This window comes from Sabethes cyaneus, chromosome 3, assembly GCF_943734655.1.
Source record: "Sabethes cyaneus chromosome 3, idSabCyanKW18_F2, whole genome shotgun sequence".
Lineage (NCBI taxonomy): Eukaryota > Metazoa > Arthropoda > Insecta > Diptera > Culicidae > Sabethes > Sabethes cyaneus.
Window position 1 is genome coordinate 36,424,562 of NC_071355.1, and position 24,344 is coordinate 36,448,905.

At 40.9% G+C, this 24,344-nt stretch overlaps 2 protein-coding genes across 2 annotated transcripts in view; one reads left to right on the top strand and one right to left on the bottom strand.

Annotated features, from left to right (window-relative positions):
• LOC128743981 (protein fem-1 homolog CG6966) overlaps nucleotides 1–24,344 on the top strand; it is a 184,766-nt gene that overhangs the window by 83,096 nt on the left and 77,326 nt on the right. The gene's annotated exons all lie outside the window — the stretch shown is intronic.
• Nucleotides 21,095–21,895, bottom strand: LOC128743984 (uncharacterized). Its single transcript, XM_053840704.1, has 2 exons — nucleotides 21,764–21,895; nucleotides 21,095–21,706 (listed from the first exon to the last, which is right to left on the bottom strand). Exons 1-2 carry the CDS (start codon nucleotides 21,809–21,811, stop codon nucleotides 21,254–21,256), a joined length of 501 nt encoding a protein of 166 aa, XP_053696679.1. The 5' UTR covers nucleotides 21,812–21,895; the 3' UTR covers nucleotides 21,095–21,253.

Genomic DNA, 24,344 nt, shown 5'->3' on the forward strand with positions numbered 1-24,344 from the left:
CGCTTGCATACTAACACCCTTTGTTAAGCATGTTGCGGAGCAATATATATTTGTAGGGTTTTACACTATGGGGTTTTCACATTTAAACGGTTTTATGGCACAACAGGGCACAGGATTACAACTATCCCGCTCAACTCCATCAATGGGTATGAGCGGTCCGTAAACTGTGTACAGCAATCGGGGCATGCCACAAAAGACGATCATTAAGACTGCCGCAGTGACCTTTTAACCCAATGCCCTTCTGGCATACAAAAAAAAAAGAAATGGCGCAACACTCAAATGCCACGATGCGACTATGCTGCGAAACATAAATTAACGTCGGTTTATCTGTGAATTCAATTCAATTTCTAAGTCCATGTAAACAAACCATCGATAAAAGACAAAGAAGAGAGGTTAACTTCACTCGTACAACATTATTGTATTACTGTTGGTTACGTATCTAAAACGTAATTGATTACAAAAGTAATCACTGATTACCACGTACTTATACACCTTACTGAAAACCCCTTGCGCACACACGATTTTTTGTTGCTGTTGGTGGTTTTCCCACTGTGCTGTTGTAGAGTTTTTCAAACTGCTGCAATACAAAAAGAACCACAAATTAACTATCTTTATCAGCAGAGCGCACCCTGTCTTATGGTAGGGAAACATAAGCTTTCGTCGGCTTATAGAGAGCGCTCAAGTTAAACATCAGGTATCATTGCGACTTACAATTGTATTGAAATATAAAACTATAATGGACACCTTGCAAACAAACTAAACATACAAAATAAAGGCAGGTACCGAATGGTCGAATAACAATTAGCCGATATCTTAATGGCAGAATTTCAACAACTGTCACAGAAGGCCGAACGCCGAAATTATATTTGACCGAATCACGAACGGTCGAACCCCTATTTGGGTGAGTCTCGAAAGGCTCAACATGGAAAGATGAATTTTCTCGGAATGCCTATAAAACTATTCAAATGAAAAATGAATTGGAAAACAGGTAACAAATAATTTTAATCGAACAACAAACAAAATAAGCAACACAACTATTTGGTACCAAATCAAAAAAAAAACATGCTCCAAAAACACTTTTGTTTAGCGCTTATTAAGAGCGCAACTGCGACAACACAAAATTTGTGTTGCTCATTTTGTGAACATTTACACATTAAAATTGCGAATCTCGGACGTTCCCCTGAAAACCCTTTATAAGGTACGAGACCTCTCCCAAGCAACACAGCTTGTTATAGAACAGTATAATATTACATATATCAGAACTTCTATATTAGTCGAAAAGCGCAAAAAAATTAAGTCTAATGAAACAAGTATTGAACGAAGTATGTATCATGTTATTTCATACCAATTTAAAACGTTATTATAACATAATCTTCAACTTGTTCTTCCAGTAGTTTAAATTTAGTAATGGAGACATAATAAAAACTTCGTGTTGACATGTTGACAAAACAAACATTATACATTTGATATGAGCTGTCAAATAAATTCATGTTATCCCAAAACATCTCAATACCTTAATAATAACGACATATGTTTTCACAGTACGTTTATAGTACTCTTAAGCGACTACTTTCCACGAATATTATTTTCTAACTTGTTTTGTGTGTTACTTGGGCTTTGCCATGTGAGTAGCAAATGTTTCCTAGATAATTCAGGACGAGATAGCCGCAAGCCGCGAGTATTCGCCGGTGACCCGCCGTTGGAAGTGACGGCCACCTCGCAGTCCTCTCGCAGAAACCACTTCTGTTTAGGAGATTGCATTTTCCTAGGTTTACTGACTAGTAGGCATTATCCCTTAGTTGAGTCTGAACGAGCGGCAGCGAATAAGGACAACGCATATACCTAATATATCAAATTGGCTTTTCCCATACATCGGCTTCAATGAGAGGTAATCAGTTGAAGTTAAAATCTATTTATATAATCTATTTATATAAGAGGCTTATGTCTGTACCGAAAATCAGGTCTCTGACAGGACGTCATAAGAGGCTTATCGGTAACTAAAAACAGGTCCCAAACAGGACGTCATGCTTTCGTAGCAATGGGTTGCATTCGCAGTCACCTCACTGGTCGACTGCTGGACTGCTCGATAGCTCAACTGGTTGACTAGACTGGTCGATTAGACTGCTGGATTTGATTGCTCGACTGGACTGCTTAACTGAACTGCTCGACTGAACTGTTCGATTCGTCTGCTCGACTCAACTGCTTGATTGGACAGATCGACTTGACTGCTTGACTGAACAGCTCAACTTAACTGCTCAATTCGATTGCTTGGTACATTTGCTTGACTTACTACTCGACCCAATCAACTGCGCGATTGAACTACTCGACTCTGTTCGATTAAACTGCTTAACGCGACTGCTCAACTCAACTGCTCGACTGAACAGCATGATTTAACTGCTCGACTGAACTACTTGGCTTCTGTTTGATTCGACAGCTCGACTTAACCGCTCGATTCAACCGCTCGACTGGACTACTCGACTCAACTGCTCGACCGGACTACTCAACTCGACTGCTCGACTCAGTTGCTCAACGGGGCTACTCGACTCAACTGCTCGAATAAACTGTTCGACCGAACTACTCGACTCAACTGCTCGAATGAACTGCTCGACTCAACAGCTTGACCCGACTGCTTGACTAAACTATTCGATTCGACTGCTCGACTCAAGTGCTCGACTGGACTACTCGACTTAACTGCTCAATTAAACTGCTCGACTTGACTGCTCGACTCGACTGCTCGATTCAACTGCACGACTCGACTGCTCGACCGGACTGCTTGAATGAACAGCTTGATTTAACTGCTCGACTAGACTGCTTGATCGTCTCTGCTTGACTCAATTGCTAGATTCGAGTGCTCGACTCGCCTGTTGAACTCGAATGCTTGTCGCGATATCATATGGTCGGTGTTAAATCAGACCAGAGCAAGTCGCAAAATTTAAAAACATGAGCGAAACTCAGCGATGTCCTAATCGATTTTAATATTTTTGCACCAACCGATCAGAAAATGTTCTCCGCATCGACTACAATAACAGAACTAAAGTTTCGACTAGGTTTTTGACCTGCACAGACTTCCTCTCCCCCTATAAGCGTTACGTACTTTTTGAATGACCCCTTGGCGGAAAAAATGTCTGGAAGAAGTATTAATGGGTAGCGAATTAGTTAATTTTGTTAAATTGTCTATTTATTGGTAAAATCTACATCTGTATATATGAGTCTTGTCTGTAACCAAAACCTGGTCCCAGACAGGCCGCCATATTTTCTTGGTATGACTCGTAAGTAAGTTAGTATGTGAGGAACGTGCTGCTCGAGCCAAAGATGCTGAAGTAAGTTAGTAAGTGGGGTAAGTGCGCTTTTTACACGCTTTGTACAATCTTAAACTAATACATATGCCACCTAAAATACAGCTGGTGCGAGCACCTCATGAACATCTCGACTCTGTCAACCCGGGCAGGATTTGTTGTGAGCCCGAAAAAGGAAGGGTCCAAAATCGGTCTTAAAAGTTCCTGATACAATGTACAGATGTCAGTTACATGACTAAAGCAGCAGTGCCTCGGTCTTTATTGAACAACAGAATGTGCATCATTCGATGCTTCTATGCAAGCACTCTCTGTTGACTATTTTAGGATTACCTACGAATGGCCGAATCAAGAACTGCCGACACACAAGTGACCGAAATAACAAATGGAAGAATAGATCTAATGACCGAATCACAAACGGCCGAATAACAAATGGCCGAATGTCATTCGTCCGACTATTCACGGCCTTCAACCTCTTGCACAAATATTTATTTATTTATTTATTTTAAATACGTTGTAATTTTTCATGCAAAAATCTACGAACAAAGAGACAAAAACGAAAGAAAATTTTTTTGGCCGTGTTTCGGAAATTCCACTGTTTGAACTTCCATTTTTGTTTCGTGCTAGAAGCGTTAACTCAACTCGTACACTCATTTTTCGAGTTTTTCAGGCTGTAGAGGCCACAGACAATTGATTTTATAAAAAAATTTAACTAATATCCTACAAATTATTTTTTTGCCCACCGATTTTTCAAGCCAATTATAACTAACTATACAGTAAACTGTAAATTGAGTGGCTCAGAAGGAAAAGGGTGCAAGTGACAAAAAGTAAATTTCGAGAAAATCGGATCCAAAGTTAAGCTAGAAGTCTGCTAGAAAATTCGTCAGGTTAAAATACAAAACTAATGACGCACTATGGTTCTGTTAACTTCACTTTATTAATTTCTATTGTAATCTTGGAAAAGCATTTTAACTTTTGGGATTTATAAGACATTTTTGAAAATGTTATTTGTACTTACACACCCCTTTCCTTCCAAGCGAAACCCAACTTTTATTTTGCTCTTTTTTTCATGTTTCTAAAAAAGTCATTAAACGGTAAAATTTTGACATGAATTTTCTAGCATGCATAAAACCATGCTCAAAGTATCGTTTCCTATCATTATCTCGATTTTTTCAATTTTGTCACTTACACCCCTTTCCTTCTAACCCTCTCAATTATGACATTATATTTATAGATATTTGTGCAATTTTAACAAGCTATTGCAACTAGGTAACATGTGTTTTCTTCTCTCTTTTTCAGGTGAGTCTTTTTAAACGGACTAAAACACACATCTTATGCTGCCATACCTGCATACCTGCATTATTTGTTTTGCACTCGATTACGTGTGCAACACAAGGAAGGTTTCAACAAACCATCTTCACTTGGAATATAGGTAAAGCGCAAATAAACAATTATTACTAACAATTTAACTATGTGGTCCAATGTTTCGTCACCCGTCGAATACCAATTTATGAACATTTTACCTTTGAACATTCCTGTTTGGGTGTGACGTGTGAGCTGGGGATGACCACAATTGACACCAAATCCCCATCCTACTCGGATGTTGATATGACAATAACAAACTGATAACAATATGGTTTTTAACTCATAATGAAAGAAAAACGTGCCATAATCGGAAGCGTGACGTGTTTAAAACAAAAACAGTGTTTAAACTTGATTTTTATTACTCCCTACATTGTTAGATTTGTTTACCTTCATCAGCCCCTCTTAGAAAAACAAACATTAATAGTTGATTGCAGCAAATCACATTGCTTGTGATGACCGGCTTGTTAACATGTTCTTCCTGATGATTAAGTTCTTCTTAGTTTGCCTTCTTGAATATTGATTTCCATCTTTGTTTTTCAAAGCCATAAAGTGGAACCTTGCAAGCAAACACAATCGTGGATAATTGTGGCAAATGTATCCCCTAATATCGCTACAGCAGTCAGTGGCGTGCTTGCATGCAGTTCTGTCCGTGTATGTGTGTGTGTATGTGGCTCATGTGTGAATGTTTACAATCACCAACCAAACCAATGCCCGGAGTCGTTATTTATTCTGCCAAGCCGGTTTTAAATATTGAAATTAAGCATAATTACAAGCTCAGCCATTTAGCAGCAGTCAGTCAGTGTGGTGTGTGCTGTATTTGCTTGCTGTTTACTCTTTGGGGCCACTTGCCACTATCATAGGATCTGGAGAAGAATGAGTGAGCGAGCCAAACCTCGGAGTGAGACGGCGAAACGCGAAAGGTTGTGGTTTCTGGTTTTTTGCCTAGCTCTTTTCATACATTCTGAAACTTCCATGTCTTTCAAGTGCAGTGCAGCTCTCTGGCTCGATAGAGCTCGAGTCGAGAATAACTGCGGGTAATTATTTTGACTCTTAAAAGTACGGTTAAATCACATAGTTCAGGGACCGAACCATAGCATCATAGGGGAAAGGCAGAAACCTGTCTAAACCGTTCTCCCTGAGTCAGTGTTCAATGTGTGCAGCTTTGTAAGGGTTAAACTGTAATTGCATCGCCAGTTGTGATTGCGTTATCTATACGGTAGCAATTAGGAGAGTAATTGAACATTGGATCATCAACATTTCCTAGTGTGTAGAGTGTACCTTGAGAAAATAACCATGTGGGGATTACCCTCATAGGAGATCGTTCACTATGTTCGGGGAGATGATATTTTTGTAGAGCTCTTACACCTACCGTTTTGAATTTAGAAGCAGATTTCTCTATTACTTTGCTGACGGGTCTGACAAAAGTTGCCCAACAGTCAACTCCTACTATATTATTCCGCATCCAAACTGGTAGCAAAATGTTGATCTTGTTCTGTTGCGAAGCAACTTTGTTATTATAGTTTTGGAATGTTGGCACTTTTAAGCAGGCACGGTCAGTAGATCGAAAAATGGCAAACTCGTTGAAGTTCAATGTCAACAGAGGACCTCTAACAAAAACGAGTGGATTCCCAAAAAAACAATCTTCACATATCTTCAATCCCTGATCCACAATAATCTGTTAGAGGAAGTTGGCGTGAATCACCTCGATCAATGAACAGCGAAATTGCTCAATTAAGGTAATTCATGGTTTCTTTTGACCGGTTGAGTTATATGAATGATCACCTTTTATAACTCTTAAAATAATTAATTCTATTCTGAATGATGATTCTATAACCTAGGTGGGTCATTAGTTTGCAAAAATATTACATCACATTATGTCGGTCAGTGTGCAGTGAGTGTGCCCGCTCAACCATATATTACCGCTGCGCCGCTGGGGAACCGGGTTTCGCGGATTATTTTAGAAACACTACCCAAACAGGAAGCCGAATTCCGCTGCCGCCATCGCGCATCACAGCTGCGGATGATAGTTTACGGCGCAGATTCTATCAGCTCGCTCGCTAGTTAGCTAGCCAGCCAGCCCTTGCTATTTACCGCACGCTATCACGGGCGCCCAAGGGAAGCGTGCTGGGACTAAAATAGCGCGACTCAATTTGCGCTCTCAGAAGTCCCTACCTACCACCGTACCGTACCACGGCACGGACGACGGGCCGAATAGAGCGTTCTCACTTTGGCACCGCAAATGTGTGTACGGCGATGGTGTAATAAAGCATAAGAAAAGAGGGTAATTTGTTGTGTCGTTGATGTTAAATTAAACGATTGCTTAAACCATAAAAAACAACTTAAAATCTAAAACTCGGTGGTTTAATGTCCCTAGGTCTCATATTATTCCAGCGTCATAACCTTATGCTAGATTGCTTTTAAAGAAAGGCACTTTTGCTGATTGCTTCGTGGAGCAGAAAATGCCTTGTGTCTGTACTTATCTCAGTAATGATTAAAAGAATCTAAAAATTGTTTCGTGGTAAACGATTTTAGTTTGCAAATTGAATTTCTAGCAATTTTAAACTGTGTGCCTGGAGTTTTAACATTCCTGAAAAAATTGTTGTAGAAACACCTCTGTAAAACAAAAAAGACCATCAACTCGAACAATTACCGAGGCATTACTGTCCTCAATTCTGCATACAAAATTCGAGAAATCCTCGATAAATTCTGGGAATTCAACTATCGGACTTATCATTTGTTTATAGACTTCAAGGCGGCGTACGATTCAGTTGAACGAAATGAGCAAAACTGATTAGGTTGATATGTGCTACCCTGATGGCTCAAAATCGAGCGTTCAAAATAGCGGGTGAGACATCGAACTCGTTTGTGACGTTTGATGGTTTTGAAGCAAGGTGACGACGCGCTATCGAATTTGCAGTTCTGTATAATACTATTCAAAGGACAAAAGTTCCTAAAGTTTGCGGTCGACATCGATAACATTGTTGTTAACTATAGGGCTGTGAAAGAAGCGTACATGCAGTTTCCACCTGTGTGCCTGAAGTTTTATCATGCCTGTAGAAATTGTTGTAGAAACACCTCTATCACCTCTGTGATGGCTTGAAATGACTAATATTCTTTTATGGAAATTGGTAAAAATCATCAAGAACGGCTGTACTGTGCAATCCATCAGGTTGTAACGAAGCTATGGGCTGATGAGGAACTATCTATGGACTGGTTTTTATGTCTCATATGTCCCATTTACAAACAGGGCCATCAACTCGAATGCAGCAATTATCGAGGCATTACTCTCCTCAATTCTGCATACACAATTCTTAACCTGTTCCATAGACTAACGCCTTTGCAGTCAACCTGTGCTGGCTAATACCAGTGCGAGACGCGCCATAATGGACCAAATGTTCATTTTGCGAGAAATCTTCGATAAATTCCGGGAATTTAACTTGTAGGCTCACCATTTGTTTATAAACTTCAAGGCGGCATACAATTCAGTTGAACGAAATGAAAATGGTTTTTCAACAAAACTGATTAGGCTGCTAAATGCTACCCTTGCGGGTTCAAAATGAAGCGTCAGTATGGCAATCGTAAGCAATGAAGATAGAATTGGCTGGTTCCGGGTGATAGATGGAGATACTTTTGAAATGGTCGACGAATTTATTTACCTTGGTGCGTTTGTAACATGTTACAACGATGTGAGCCGTGAAGTAAAAAGGCATATGGCGGCTGCCAACAGGGCCTTCTATAGATTACGTAACCAGCTGAGGTCCCGTAGCCTGCAGCTCCGTACGAAACTCGCACTCTATAAGATGGTTATTCTTTCGGAGTACTCTACGGCTACGCAGTGTGGACGTTGAAAAAGAGCGACCAACGAACTCTTGGTGTTTTGAGCGTAAATTCGAAATATTTGGCTACACTGAGCTCGCCACGTAGCAAGGATGTCAGATGAGGGCCCAGCGAAAATATTATTCAGCAAAGAATTCGACAAAGGCCGACGACTTCGAGGCAGCCCCCGTACCTGTTGCATGAGCATTGTCGACGAGGATGTTAGAGGCGACTGGCGCGCACCCAAGTAACAATTCTAAAGCCACATGGTATTTGAATCTTATAAAGGTATTAATCATTATCTCTGGTTTTGAATATGGTATTGCGCTATACCAAGATGATAAATCTAATCTAATGTAATCTAATCTCACATTAACGCAGCCAATTCTTGAAGGCATCCTGGAAAATGACGATTACTTGAATCAATCATTTTTCTTGTCAACGGCCAGGCCAACTGCGCTGCATGTACCGCAGAGAGAATTCACAGGAATCAAGTGGAACCAGAAAAAATACCTAATTCCATTAAACTCCTTGAAATTAAGGGGAAGGAAGAAAGCGTGGACCTCCCGTACCAAACGCTTCCCATATACATAGATAATGATTTATTTACAATCGTTGGGAGTGTCTTTGCTAATAAAGGTTAAGTGATAATCCGAACCCTCAGGGATGAACTAATGGCATTTAGACCAGAAGCCAGGCTGCTATATCCTTGGCGCCTTATTTCGCTCTCTGAAAATAGATTAGTTTGCCAAAAATATTAGTTTTAATCATATAATACTTGAAAATAAAGTCGTGTGGTTTAATGGTTGCCTAAAACTACATTTGTAAGGTTAGGAACTGAAAACCGCATGACCCCGCACCTCCTAGCTTGGCTACTCAATTATACAAATTGAAGTATTTCCAGGTATGGCCACGTGGAGGCGTTAGGTAGGGGCTTGGGATGACTAGAGCTATGTTGGGCGCTTTTTCCTAGTTGCCTTCCCCATTTCATACCCTTGCGTTATACCAAGATGATAAAAGTCAAAAACTGCTTATAGTTTGCTATAAAACCTTATTTAAACTGCTAATAAACAAATTTATTGTGGTTACTAATACTACCACAATAAAACTAGTTGGCTGTGCCACATCATTTATAAACTTACCATGCATGACTGTATGCGTATCAATACAGTATGGCGCACCAATCAAAATTGATCTTGTTACGGTTGCTTTTCAAACCGCAATAAAAGTTTTATAGAGCTGTTAAAACTGTAACACCCTGACCAATTATTTTTATTTTTATTTATTATTTCTTTGTCTTCGAAAATACTCGTACAGACTGTTGCTTAAGTTAAATTCTTAATTCTATTTACAAAATCGTTCTTACTAATATGAAAGTCAAACTGATCGTAGACAACGTTAAAAGCACGAATGCAGGCACTGAATGGGTTACTGTACCCATAGTTTGTCCTATTGAGTGGCAACAGAAGTGCATCATGAGTTCGGAGAATGCGTGCTGGAGCATTTATATTTATGCTTGCAAGTAATGATGGATAGTCGCTATGGTTTGTGAGAACGTCAAAGATAAACACTCGTTGCAATCTTAGGCGCCTAGCGGAGAGTGTTTCCAAGCCAACCAGTAAACAGCGCGAGGTATATGGAGGCAACTCTGTAGGGTTAGTTTAGGGGAGTTGACGAAGGGCAAACCGTATAAAATGTTTTTGGACTCGTTCTAATTTCAGGGCGTGCGAGACGTGATAAGGTGCCCATACTGGCGCTGCATACTCAAGTATACTCCGTACCAATGAGCAATACAGCGACTTAAGAGCATATACGTCTGTAATAAATGCTGTATGGCGGCGAACAGCACCCAGAACCGAAAAGGCTTTAGCAGCAGTTAATGCTACATGCTCATTGAATCGCAGTTTGTTATCTAAAATCACACCTAAGTCACGTATAGAATTCACCCGCTCGAGGACGGCCGAGCCAATCTTGTATGGGAACTCAGTAGTAGTTAGGCAGCGAGTAAAAGATATTACCTTACATTTCTTGATATTTACAGCCATTCCGTTTTCGTCACACCACAACAAGAGTTGATCGATGTCACTTTGCAAGGCGGTGCAATCTTGGGCGGATGATATCACCCGAAAGATTTTGAGATCGTCAGCGAAGAGTGATTTCCCGGATGATATCCGATATGTGAGGTCGTTTACGTACAGAATAAAAATAAGCGGACCCAGTACACTCCCTTGAGGAACTCCTGAGGTGACGTTGAATGTTGTTGAGGTTTCATGGTCAACCTGTACAAAAGCTTTTCGTCCGGTGAGGTATGATTCCAGCCACTCAACTATCCAACTCGGGAAGCCAAGATGGGCAAGTTTGTCGATTACGAACGTATGCGGAACAAGGTCGAAAGCCTTCGAAAAATCGACGTAAATTGAATCTACTTGGCGACGGGATTCAACTGCAGGGAACAACGTGTTGGTATAAGCCATAAGGTTTGTAGTTGTAGAACGACGTTCGACGAAACCATGCTGAAACTCGTTGATCAAAGGTTTTGCAGCATTGCTCAGGAAACGATGGACGACTGTTTCGAAGACTTTAGCAAGGCAACAAAGTATCGATATTCCACGATAGTTATCAACGAATTGAATGCTTCCTGATTTGTGGATTGGGACCATTTTAGCAATCTTCCAAATGGACGGGAACGTGCAGTCAGCAAGAGAACGATTGAAAATCAGAGATATCGGGGCAGCCAGTTCTTGCGCACAGTTCTTGATGATAAATGGCGTCAATCCATCCACCCCAGGACCTTTTGATACATCTAAATCGTTCAGCACTTCAAGTACATCCCTATCCGAGAAACGAAAGTTCGGGATATCCACATCGTATGATGGTATCAGACGAAATCTTTCCGGCTTGGATGCGGGTAAACTGGCGCGAAACACACTTTTAAAGAAGTTAGCAAACAGGTTGGCAGCTTCTTTGGCTGAACTGGAAATACGTCCTTTGTACTCCACGTTACTCGGTGTGCGTTTTGACGATCTGTGGGTCCTTATGAAAGCCCAAAATGACGACGGATTCGATTTCAGGTTTGATTGCACCCTGTCCACGTACGCTGCATAGGACACTGTAAGCAAATCATTGTAGTCACTTTCGATGATTCGTAGACGATTACTGTTTTCTACAGATCTGGTGCTAAAGAATCGGTTTCGGGCTTTTCGAACCTTATTGCGTAAATTTCGGAGCTGAGGAGTCCACCAAGGCTTGCGGCTAACGTAGGAAGTGCTAATTCTGCGGCGTGGTACAACCTCATCGAATATGTCATACAACGCGTCGTAGAAGGCATTTACGGTCTCATCTACAGAAGAACAACTCAATCGTTGCGTCCAGTCGATTGTCGAAATATTATTGCTTAACAAGCTGAGATCACATCTTCTGAAGTCGAGGACAACGTCATCTATCTCGACGTTATTGCTATAATTTGGCACCGTGAACTGTGCGTCGAGTCGTAAAACAAACGGTTTGTGATGCTCGTCGATCTTTAACAGTGAGAGAGGTGGGTCGAAAAGTTCGACGTAGTCCGGAACGTTAACATATGCTAAATCAAGAATTCTGCCGTTGATGTTACTCAGCGCATTGATCTGCACAAGACCTGCTGCGGAAACCGATTTTATCAGCACTACTTCTTGCTCTGTTGACACATTCGTAGGTAAGTATCCGTTGATATCGTCGTCAAAGTGCCAGCGAAGGTTGGGGAAGTTGTAGTCACCTAAAGCTACAAGAATATCACAAGCCGACAATTTGTCACATACGTCTTGGATGGCTCTAGCATGAGCGTTGTAAATTGCAGGACTAGATAGCGGTCTGAGGTAAATGCCAACAACATAGATTGAACGGTGCGCTAGTTCAATACGAATGATAGCTTGTTCTAGCTGATTGCAATCGTCCACTGAAATTGAACTACAATGATGACCTTCTTTGACAGCTATTAGTACTCCGCCACCTCTCGACAGTTCACTTGTACAGTCGTTTCTATCGCACCTGAATATACTGTAATCTGAAGATATTTCACTATTCACGATGTCCGGGCGAAGCCATGTTTCCGTCAGTACCAGAATGTCATAGTCGCAGCTGGAAAGCATCAACCGAAGCTCGTTCGTTTTAGTTCGTAACCCCCTAACATTTTGGTAGTAGATCGTCAAAAAACGTTCGGTTGTTATGGTAGACGCATTAGAGGTAAGAGCAGCAGTATTTTCGTTGATTATTTCAGGATGGATTTCGGTCTCAGGATGCGCACTGCTGGAATCCAGAGGATTTTCAGGCGGGAGAAGGGATGAACAAATCGAATACTTGCCTGCGGGTGAAATTCGGAAAACCCCGTCCCTTTCCACGAAAACAGGCCCGGGATGACATTGTTAGCAGGAACCGATTAAATAATGAGAATGCCTGCAATCGAAGAATGGCACGACTGTTTCGGGTAGGTAGGGGCTTTCCTTACGGCTTTCGCAGGTGTATCCCGGGGAAGGCTGATTGATGAGCATGCGAATATTTTGAGGTGAACCGGATTGATCGTCAGCGGTGGTAACCACAGGGCACGTTATACTGCAATTCGAAAGTACTTCAGGCAGGATGAGGGATGAATAATTCAAATACTCGCCTGCGGGTGGAATCCGGAGAACCCCTTCCCTTTCCTCGAAAACAGGGCCGGGATGTCTTTGATGGCAGGATACGAACGAATGACGTGATGACGACCTCTTAAAGATGAGTTGCACGACTGTTTCGGGTGGGTAGGGATTCTCCTTACGGCTTTCGCAGGTGCATCCCGGTGGAGGTAGATTCACTATTAGATCGTTGCTAGGTTCGGTGTTACTGGTGACAGAACAGGATTTACAGCAGAGACTCTCCGAAATTTTTGGACGGTGTAGTCCTCAAACTGGCGAAACATTATTCCTTCTGGCCATGATGAAGGATCAAGCGCTTTGTCCTTCAAATGGGATCAAGGCCAACTTTGAACGAAATAAACGACATATTGCTGGTGTCAGTCCCTTTGGCCACTAATTTGTAAACATCAGGGTCGTTGTCAAGTTCCAAATTTGCTTTCACCATTGAAGATATCGCATCGTTGGTTACGTCTGGTCTAATACGTGACAGATAGAGCCAGAATTTATTAACTGGTTTATCACTGACAGGCACCGATATCACGTTCTGACTAAGCTGCTTTGACCCGGTTTGACATTCAGTTGATTTCTGTTCTGAACTATCAAATCCTCGTGGTCGTTTAGCGGCTCGAGTTGATTCCCCAACTATCGGCCATCGATTGAGTTTTGGGGTCAGAATTGACGGAATGGTCTTCGACGCCATTGTTGTTATTTCCGTTCGGAGACTGTTGATTGCATCCGTCAAGGCTGTCATAGGAGATTTCTCATCCACTTGCCTTGATAAGGATCGGAAATGGGAGTTTTCAAACAGCTCCGCGCATTTGTCACACATCCAATAAAGATTATTTCGGTGTGAGGTGAAATAACCCATCAGGGCACGTGTAACACCAGAACACGACATATGAAACATGCTGCCGCAATACCCACGGCAAACTACAAGCTCGATGCCAGTGATAGCTTGACAGCATTTTCCGCAATTTTTTTCCATGGTTGAGGATGCTAAACCAAATACTATTTCTGATTGGCGTAACGGTGACGGAAAACGTGAATCGACTTTTTGGGTGTAGCAATGACGGTCTGTGACGGCAAATCTGAATCGATCTTTTCTGTTGACGTTCCAGAGACGGTTAATCAAAATCACACGATGGCGCTGGGTGTAAACAAAAGCTGATTGCAATTCTAAGCAAACAGAACGGGTAAAATCACTTATCACTAAGCACTAATTATGGATTTCACAACTATGATGCGATTCGAAACGATATTAGTGGGCACTGTAGATAAATTAAACAGCTTAAAAGCAATTACTTGTACAAAACATCGAAAAATATAGGAGCGATTAGATTTATTGCTGTCATAATAAAAATATTAGAGTTCAACACCCACATCATTTTCTTTTATTCGAGGTCCTATTGCCATATTTAAGTATTATTTTTAGATCGCAAACAAAAATTCATCAAAGCAAATTGTTAGTTGCAGAAAGAAAATTAATATTATCTATTGGTTTTCCAACTAAAACTAAAACCAACTAAAATGATTTTGCTCAAAATTGAGAGTGACTAATTGAATAAATTTATTTTGTTAAAAAAAAACAAAATTTTGATGGCGCGTTCGTTTTATCTGCCAATCATGCCAATATGCACGATAAAATTTAATGCGCCTAGACTGCACAGCTACGGAAACTGCTGAAAGTAGAAGTACTTTAGTAGAACTTTTCTTCTCACGGCAATATATTTTCAAGTTAACAAAGCTGGCTGACTGAGTTAGCTTCTTTGCCAAGCAAGAAGCATTATATTTCACTGCTTTGTCGAACAAACGAAAAGCTTCACTAAACTGTGGCAGTTTCTATCAAGCAGCGAAAAGCATAATCAGTTTTATTGCTGCTTTCAGCAGAGCGTGACAAGACTACTTGAGCTTATGGCCTGATTCTTAGAGGGATTATTATTGAAACCTTCTGAAAAGTGGTCTTTTGGTCGGAAGTTAGTTTTATAGCAGTCAGCAGAAGGTTCTAGTTACAGTTTTATTAGCGGTTTTATGAAATTGGTCATGAAAGCGACTAGAGGAATGTTTATTTATTTAAGTTTTTTTATTGGGGCTTTCAACCAGTGGTTGGTTCGAATGGAGGAGTGTAATAAAACTTAAATTGCTGCTTGGGATGTGATATAATTGATATGATTTTTTTTTAAATATCAACAAAAATCAGCAAAACCATATTTTTTTCGTAATACGAGTTTTAGAGTTTTCGGATTCTCTTTAGAACTCACTATAAATCCGGTCTCGGATGGGAGAGTGTCCGTGAGGTGCTCACGCCAGCTGAAGTTTACGTGCACAAGTATTGGTTTTAGCTTTGATTGAGTAAAGCGTTCAGGAAACGAGCTGCGATTCTAACCACGAAAATATGGCATCCTACCAGGGGCTTGGTTTTGGCTATAAACCGAACAAGGCTCTTATATAATAGATAATACATATGACAGTTCAAGCTTCAAACAACACTAATATGATCGGCGTTAAGTCAGACAGGCCCACGTTGCAAAAATTAAAATAATGAGTTAATGACAGCAAACGATCAAGGATTTCCAAAGCTACATTTTACTCTAATCAGATTACATAAATGCTGCAGATAGCTCGAGATATGATATGATTTCGAACGATTGATAGCTACAATCATCGCAGACTGGCAAACTTTGACTGCGTTTTTCTCGAAATAAAGAATTTTGCACTTGGTTCGGTCTGACTTAACACCGACCATAGGGCCGCCATAAAATACCATTTTTATACAAATTTTTATTGCAAAACTGCTAAAACATTGTGGAAATTTGAATTTTCATAGAAAAACATTACCTTAACCAGGCAGAGGCATGGTGCGGGCCAAATCAGATCACCCTATGAATGCTGCGAGCCGCGATGACCTCTGGCCATTTCTGAGCATAACAAAATGTAAAATAGGTGACAGTAAAACCCATTTTCTAGGAATCACCACAAGATTTAAACCGGAAAGCATTCGAATCCACAACATGCACGAGGCATTACGACTAAGCTTAGTGACTCCTATGTCATCAAAAAATTTACTCATAAGTCCACCATCCCTCAAAACAGTCCGCAGGCTGCACGAATTATCTGGAAGGCCCGCAGTTTGGCCATCTGGACACTGACCTGAACACAATCTTCAGGTAATTTATGTTACTTTATGGTCTACAAACGGGTTTTTGTTTTCACATATTTTAAATCAGAATATGAAAAAACTAGAGTATGCAAATCGCGTGCAGTAAAATTGTAAAGTCGATCATTTACGAAAGAATTACACCACTTACGCAAGCGTACGACAAACAACCGCCGTTACTGTGTGCAGATATTCTGCTACCTACACACTCGCGAACGCATGGCCTTGTAGTGTCTTTCTGCATAGCTCACTCACGAGGCAAACAACTCGTAAGCAGCCGGCGGCTGCCCGTGAGGGCTTGCGGCACACTGGGATACTGTATACAGATTTTGCATTACTTTTGCTTTTCTTCTTCATCTTACGATCCTCGATTCTACACGTGGCTGAGAGGTGCGAGCCCTGGCGAGTAATCGGTATCAGCTGCTCGGGTTGCAACGACGAGTGAGGACGACGACCGTGACTGTTACCTAAATATACACTCGTAAAAACTCGTCGCGGTGCATGAATAAAGTAGTAGTAGTAGTAGTAGTAGAGAGTCCGAAAGGGATGCTTATGCCGGCATGTTCGTTAGAACGAATACGCGTGTGAGAGAAATCACGATTGCGGGCTTCGCAACACCTGATTAAAAAAAGAGAATTCGGCAGAGAAAAAGACCTAGCTTTCAACTAATCTCGCTTTCTAAAGCCAGGCGGGGCAGAGACTAATTATAATTTGCCTGTGAACAAAAGGTTTCATTCGCACCTGGAGCAAGTACCAGCGTTATAACTAACCCTGGCAAGCGGCTTCAATGTTGGTGAATGCAGAATACAGTAGGAAGTAAATATGTAGAGGGGCCCGAAAATAAACCAATGCTTAAGTCACTTGATATCGAATGGCCTGATTCTACTAATATTCGAACCTACGACTTCTCGCTTATCAAGGCAAACTACCGGTAATCTTGTCGCTACAAGGCCCCCGGAGGAGTATTCAGTAGAGAAAGGGAATTTGGCAGAGAACGAGAATTTATTGGAGAAAAAGAACTCAGCAAAGAAAGAGAGTTTGGTAGAAAGTGAAATTTAGGCAGAGAACGAATATTTAGCAGAAATAGAGAATGCGACTGAGCTCGAGAATTTGTCAGAAAAAGAAAATTTCGAGGAGAACGAAAACTTGGCAGAAAAAAAGAGTCTGGAATTTCGTGGAGAAAGCAAATTTCGCAGAGAAAAAGTTTTGAACTGAGAGAATTTGAAGAGAATGAGAGTTAAATAACGAGAATTTGGCATTTAAAGAGAATATAACAGAGAACGAAAATTTGGTAGCGAAAAAAAAATTCGTTGAGAACGAGAATTTGTCAAGGAAAAAGAGGTTAGTTTGCCGTCGGAGAACACTATAGCTATAAGGTTTTCGAGTATGCCTTATCAAGCGAGCAGTCGTGGGTTCGAATCTTAGCAGAAACAGGCCATTAGCAACTTTAGCATGGGTTTATTCTTAGGCCCATCCACATCCTTCCTGTATGCTAAATTCTGCATTTACCAACTATAAGGCCTCTTGCCGGGGTAAATTATAAGAGTGCTACTGGCTTGAGATGCGTAATGAAGTCTCTTGTCCAAGGGTAAATTATAACTAGTCTCCGCCCACCCTGGCTTTAGAGAATGTGATTGGTTGAAAAGTAGTAAAAATCACAAGGAAAAAAGGAGGTGAACACAGACACTTAAGCTCGGATAATACACAGTTCGCTCAATCCATAACGATACTATGAAAAGAATGAAGTGCGGAATACAGAAAAACTCTTGGGCGATATTTAAATAGATCAAAAACCCCGGATGTTTTTATTTGCGACTGCTGCAAAGCATTCTTCCGTATATATTCTGTGTAGTAAAGCAATTCGTATGAGAAGCTGTGCGTTTTAGTGCCTGTAGTGTTAAAGAATGGTGGAACAAGTTATCCGGAAGAAACAGTCTAGGCAACAGAGCTAAAAGAGAAGCTCCGTAGCGGCAAGGTTTCCGAGTCTGCTTTGAGAAGCGAGTAGTCATAGGTTCGAATCTTAATAGAGTCAGGCCATTCGATGTCAAGAGACTTAAGCATTGGTTTATTCTCTGTCCCCTCATTACCCTTCCTTCATATTGATTTCTATATTACCCTGGGAAGGCCTCTTGACAGTGACAAAGTCACTCTTATAGTTTAGGTGTACTGCTCAGAGGAATGGAGTGAGTCCTCACCAGGGACAGCTGTAATATGGGATAGTACTGGCAGTGAGGAACGAATGGGTAAAGAAGATCAAACTTCAAAGAAGACCTCTAAGTTACGGCCATCGGCTTTTCCGGTAGCAATACGTCTCATTAGGACTTCAAGATAAGCATTCTGCTTTCTTTTCTGTATTACTGGCGGGGTTATTTCTCTTTGGGCTTATACTACTCAGAAGCATTGTAGGGCTAAATCCAATCAAAACGTTCTGTATGTTGCCATTTTTCGTAGAAATTGCCTGATCGCATCACTTACTTAAAGTTGAGGTTTTCTGATTTGTACGATTACGTTGGTAAAAGCATTAAAGTTATACCTCAATAGAAACTCCCTTGTTGGAGACAGTCTAGAATCTAGAAATGTACAACTGTAACTAAAATTGAAGAGATGGAAATTTCTGAAATTATTCAAAGGATTGTTATTACAAAAAAAATCGAAAACAATAATCAATGCTTTCATATTGCTTTATTCGTTTATGCTTTGAAAAGGGAAATGCCCGTTTCGAAAAGAGCAGCTTGACCGTTCCTTCGTCAGCAGACTCTAAACCTCCTATCTTTTAATACCAACCGTTACACAGCAAATCATATAAAATAAGCCTGACTAAATGACTGACACTTTGCTAATAAAAATACCAAAGCCGTCCGTTTTTTAGGGCTCGACAAGTTGTCTTTTTCAGAACGTAACGATTGGATAGATTGGAAGTAAAGTACATTAAAACATCGATTAAAGCCCAACACATGCTTGACCTAACACATCAGTAATGTGAGCATCATTAATACCACAGTTAGTACTATAATTAAAAAAATGATGGGTTCGAGGATTTCTACCAGCATATGTTTGGATGTCGGGAAAAGTACTCTTAATTAGGGAGAAGAGTTTTAAATCCACAGTACATGATAATTTCATCATACATTTCAGCGCGAGATGGATGTCATTAAAATGCCAGCAAACCTAGTCATTAATGTGTATATGGCCGCAGATGACCGAACCCGGGGTACGCCAAATGTGAAAGGAAAAAGCATAACATTTCCAATTTTGAGGGGCATGGACCTAACGGTAGGGTATGATCCAAAACACAGTTTATAATATTGCCGCATAATCCAGCTGTTTGAAGTTTCGAAACCGCGATCTGTTGATTTATTCTATCGAAAGTCGCTAATGGGTCGGAAAATGTTGCTTCGACTTGAAGATGATTTTGCTTTGAGTGAGTGATGGGTAGGAAATTAGGTTAGTACTATAGTTGGCCGTTCGAATATGCAATCGTGATGTTTTTCATCAATCTAATACAATGTACCGATTTAAAGCTTTTCGAAGCCCTGGCGATTAAGTTCTGCAGAACTTAAAACTGACAGACACTAGTATTCCCGGCACAATTGTAATTACTGCAATGTTTGTCACTTAAGCTTCTTCATAACTATACAAACCGAAAAGGGTAGTCTGTGCCTCAGTGAAGCGAGTAGGGACAGTTACTATTTACATTATAAGCTGAAGATATTTAACGATATTTAAATTCTACTCGAGTTTAATTTAATATTATTTTTTTCAAATTTATCCAATTCACCATTCATCCAATCCCGATGTAGTGGTTGGCATTCAAGCCTCGCCTCGCCGGGGTCCCGGGTTCATGTACCAACCTCGTAGGAGTCACGAATGACACGAAAGCTGTTAAAGTGACTACAATAAAAATAAATAAAATTATCCAAATTTTGAATTCAGTAATTAGAGATCGACTTTTTCTTCTTCTTCTTCAGCAGCATAGAGCCGGGGTGGCTCGTGCTGTTTCAAGCACTCGTCTCCATTCAACTCGGTCTTGGGCCACTCGTCGCCAATTTCCTAGTCGTCTCAGAAGTCGCAAATCGCTTTCGACCTGGTCGAGCCATCGTGCACGTTGGGCCCCCCTGTTCCTGGTGCCGGTGGGGTTGTTGAAGAGGACCGTTTTCGTCGCACTGTCGTCCGGCATCCTTACGACGTGTCCGGCCCACCGTAGCCTGCTAACTTTCGCTAGATGTACGATGGGAGTCTCCCCAAGCAGTGCCTGTAGCTCGTGATTCATACGCCTCCGCCACTCTCCGCTTTCAGTTTGTACTCCGCCAAATATCGTCCGCAGCACTTTCCGCTCAAACACGGCAAGGGCGCGTATGTCCTCCGTAAGCAGCGTCACGGCTTCAAGTCCATAAAGAACTACCGGTCTAATAATGGTTTTGTACATTGTTAGCTTCGTGCGGCGGCGTATGCTTCCTGATCGTAGCGTTTTACGAAGGGCAAAGTAGGCCCGATTTCCCGCTTGGATGCGCCGCTGGATCTCCTTACTAGTGTTGTTGTCCGCGGTCACCAGCGATCCCAAATACACGAACTCTTCTACCACTTCTAGTTCGTCGCCGTCAACGGTTACCGTCCGTGGGAGGCGCGCATTTGTTTCCTTTGAGCCTCTTCCTTTCATGTATTTGGTCTTCGACGCATTTATTTTTAGCCCAAATAGATCGACTTTTTATGACTTTTAATTGAGAACTCAAACTTAGTCGCTCCGCGATTTCAGCGAGATGGCGTGACATGCCACCCAGACCTAGTTGACTATTTGATTCGAAGCTATAATTTGACCCAGCATAAACGTGTAACGGTGTATTATTTGTATACATCGAATGATTCAAATTTATTCAATCAAGTGCAATTTTACTTTCTTTTACTGAAAACAGAATGTTCTAAGTAATTTTTCTCTTTTTGGTAGAGACATCTGCTTTGCTCGCGTAGATAGCTGCTTCCTTCAGTTACTTCGGTTTAAAGAGCTCATCCAGAAAGTTCCTTATACGTCCAACGAATCCCGCTGAGGAGGATCCTTCATCCGCTGCATGTACTGGCCAAAAGGGAACCTCCGGAACCAGGTGCGGTACACCGTCGACAATGTTAATCGTCAGATTCGATACACCGCCGGGAGGAATTTTGATCACTTGGTTTCCGACCTGGATGTAGGACTCGTTACCACTAGGGACGGAACGTCGACCTCGTGAGGTGATGGAGAGACCATCAATGTTCGTTCCCATGTCAACGAGGGCGCTGGTATTTCGTCGGTTACCTAACGCAATGGTGGCATTCACTGGCATCCTGGTGGTACCGGTTGAAGCCGAAGCACTGTTGCTGCTGCTGCCACTACTTGTACTCGAAGGAATCCAGCTGTTCCATGGAAGAAACCAGAATATTGGTGCCGCGTTGGTTGCTGTAAACTGCAAGGAAGAGTTTAGTTCAACACTTTTTCATTTTGCTAATGGATTTTATCTTGCCAGACTAGCGACGATTCCAACCAGAAGACAGATGCTAACTTTAGTCATCTTGGTCTGCTAATGTTCAGTGCAGTTTTAAAAATAATGCCTTTTATACTGGTTAGTATTAAAGTTTGCGATCCTTACAGCAAGGTTTAATAATTATTTGAACATCTGTTGTTGGCGGAGAGAAATTAAAATTCGAACGAAACATCTTTACAGCCGGCTTTGACATCGTTCCATTTTTGCCTGTTTGCTGCACTTGCTTACTGGTGATCCCATCCGCTTAGTCTGTCGGTACAGCGGACAACATCTAACGAGTTACTGCAGCAGCTGACTAGGTCCAGGCCAGGCCAGGCAGACCGGCAAACATTCCAAGACCAGCCAGCCAGCCAGCTCTACGCTACGTGTCGACAAACATTGCCGTTCAAGCGTAATTAATATACATAAAGCTCAAACATTAACCGACGAGCTGTCCGCTCTGCCTGCGTACCCAGTTTATAGGTTATGACATAATTTCGCCTACTTATGAATTCAATGTAGTGCAGTTTCATTGCAGTTCTCAACGGACTCGGAACCGTACCGTGGTGTGATGTTTTCCATATTGTAACGGTGATCACAGATTTGAAGAAAATTATCAAAAGAAAATGGTTATCGGGACCAATTTCAACGGATAAATGAGTTTCTCGGCTCTCGACTTTTCGACGCACAATCTGACGGTAGTTATCTGCCTTATTTCATTTCACAGTACGGAGGTGAAAGGCAAAACCAAGTAATTGTTTCATTGTTGCTGCCTTTTCCCGTCTAATCCAACTATATAATATGACTACAGAGGTACGCAATAGTCTGAAATTCAAAAAAAAAAAAAAATACATGTACCTATTTTTATTACCAAACAAGCTCCGGCATTCAGTTAATGAGTTTTGTCGTCGACATTTGGGTTTAACGACGTACATTCTATACCTAGATTTTTGCAATTATTGACAGTTAACTGACTGTACTGAACTGAATCCAAATTGTTTTGCTTGGAATGCTGGGAATTGTTTTCAGTCTGTGCACTGGTTTTCTCTACAAATAGCTTTGTGCTAGTCAGATACAGACTGACATAGTTTGAAAGGAGTTGCGCTTAAAACTTTGTTGAGATATGTTGAATCCGATTTGGTTTTTTATTCTAACTAAGCAGATTATGTAATATAAACTGCTGAAATTAATGCGGGCGTACATATTACCAAGCATTTAGCTAGAGTTGGTCTGAAATTTTTCGCAAAAAAATTAAGGCGATTGCGAAGTTTTCTAAAAATTACAATCTCGTTTTATTTCTTTCGTATCACTGCATAATTGATATTTAAAAAAAAATCCCCAGAGAAAATTCGTAAACTTCTCATTCGTTATTAATTTTTGCTCTTCAGTGATTGAAATGCGTTCAAATATTCCAAACCTGTTCACTTTTCCATCATTAGATGTTGAATTTACACCCTAACCTGCCGTTGAAGCGTAGTCCTACGTCAAAAATGCTGAGAAATGTTCCGTACAACAACTGTTCAGATTTCCAATAATTCGGAATGCTTTTCTTGACCGAAACTGGGACCCAGATTGCTCTCTCAAGTTGTTGAATATTCCATTTGTGTGCACCAAACCTTATTAACTTGGAATTTCTTAGTATATAGGGTCTATTGCTGCTTCGTCGTAATTGCCTATTCCCGTTCTAACCTATACAAATCATTTAAAATATCAGCATTTCTTATGACATACAATGCAAAATTAGTTATTCCCTAATATCTTAGTTTGTTAGCGATCAGTAAAAGTGAACTAAGATCTATTTAACTGTTAATATTCGGCAGGGCAGTCTTCGGAGAAATTTATCAAGACTGAAGTTTGATGTTTTCCCGAAGTTTCGACGCTTTGTTGGTGTCATTTTCAAGAGGTAATATCATTTAGTCTTTTGTTCTGTTCTTAGGATTGTACATATGTACATAAGACTAAATGATATTACCCCTTGAAAAAGACACCAACAAAGTGTCGAAACGTCGAGAAAACATCAAACTTCAGTCTCGATAAATTTCTCCGAAGACTGCCCTGCCGAATATTAACAGTTACAATTGAATCCAGTCGATAAAAAAACGCAACCTAAATCTATTTAAATGCTCTTTTCGATAAAGAATTCCAAATTTTCTACCTTTATTCGTGGGACGGAGAACAAGTGTCGACTAATCGTTTCAATTTCCGTCCTTCATAAAATGAAAATAGCTCACACAACACATTGTCGTTACTTTGCAGCCGGGAAAACTTGCATGGCCAGCAGAAATTTTTGCAGAACGACATTTGTCGTGCCGTCCTACACAAATAAATGCTCGCTTATTTCGTAATGCATTGTTGTGAACTTTTGGTTCGGATAATGAAAAATTTTGATGGACGGTTTTTAAAGTGGCACCACGAATTTAAGCAATAAAATCAGTTGCTTAATTTCAATAAAATGCTTATAATAATCGGTTTTTAGTGACATTAAACTGTACGGATCGGAAGGTAAGTGTGTTTGAGTCAAATCAGCACAATGAGTTCGCCTCTCACGCCGAGGACCCGGGTTCCCCACCCCAAGCAAAGC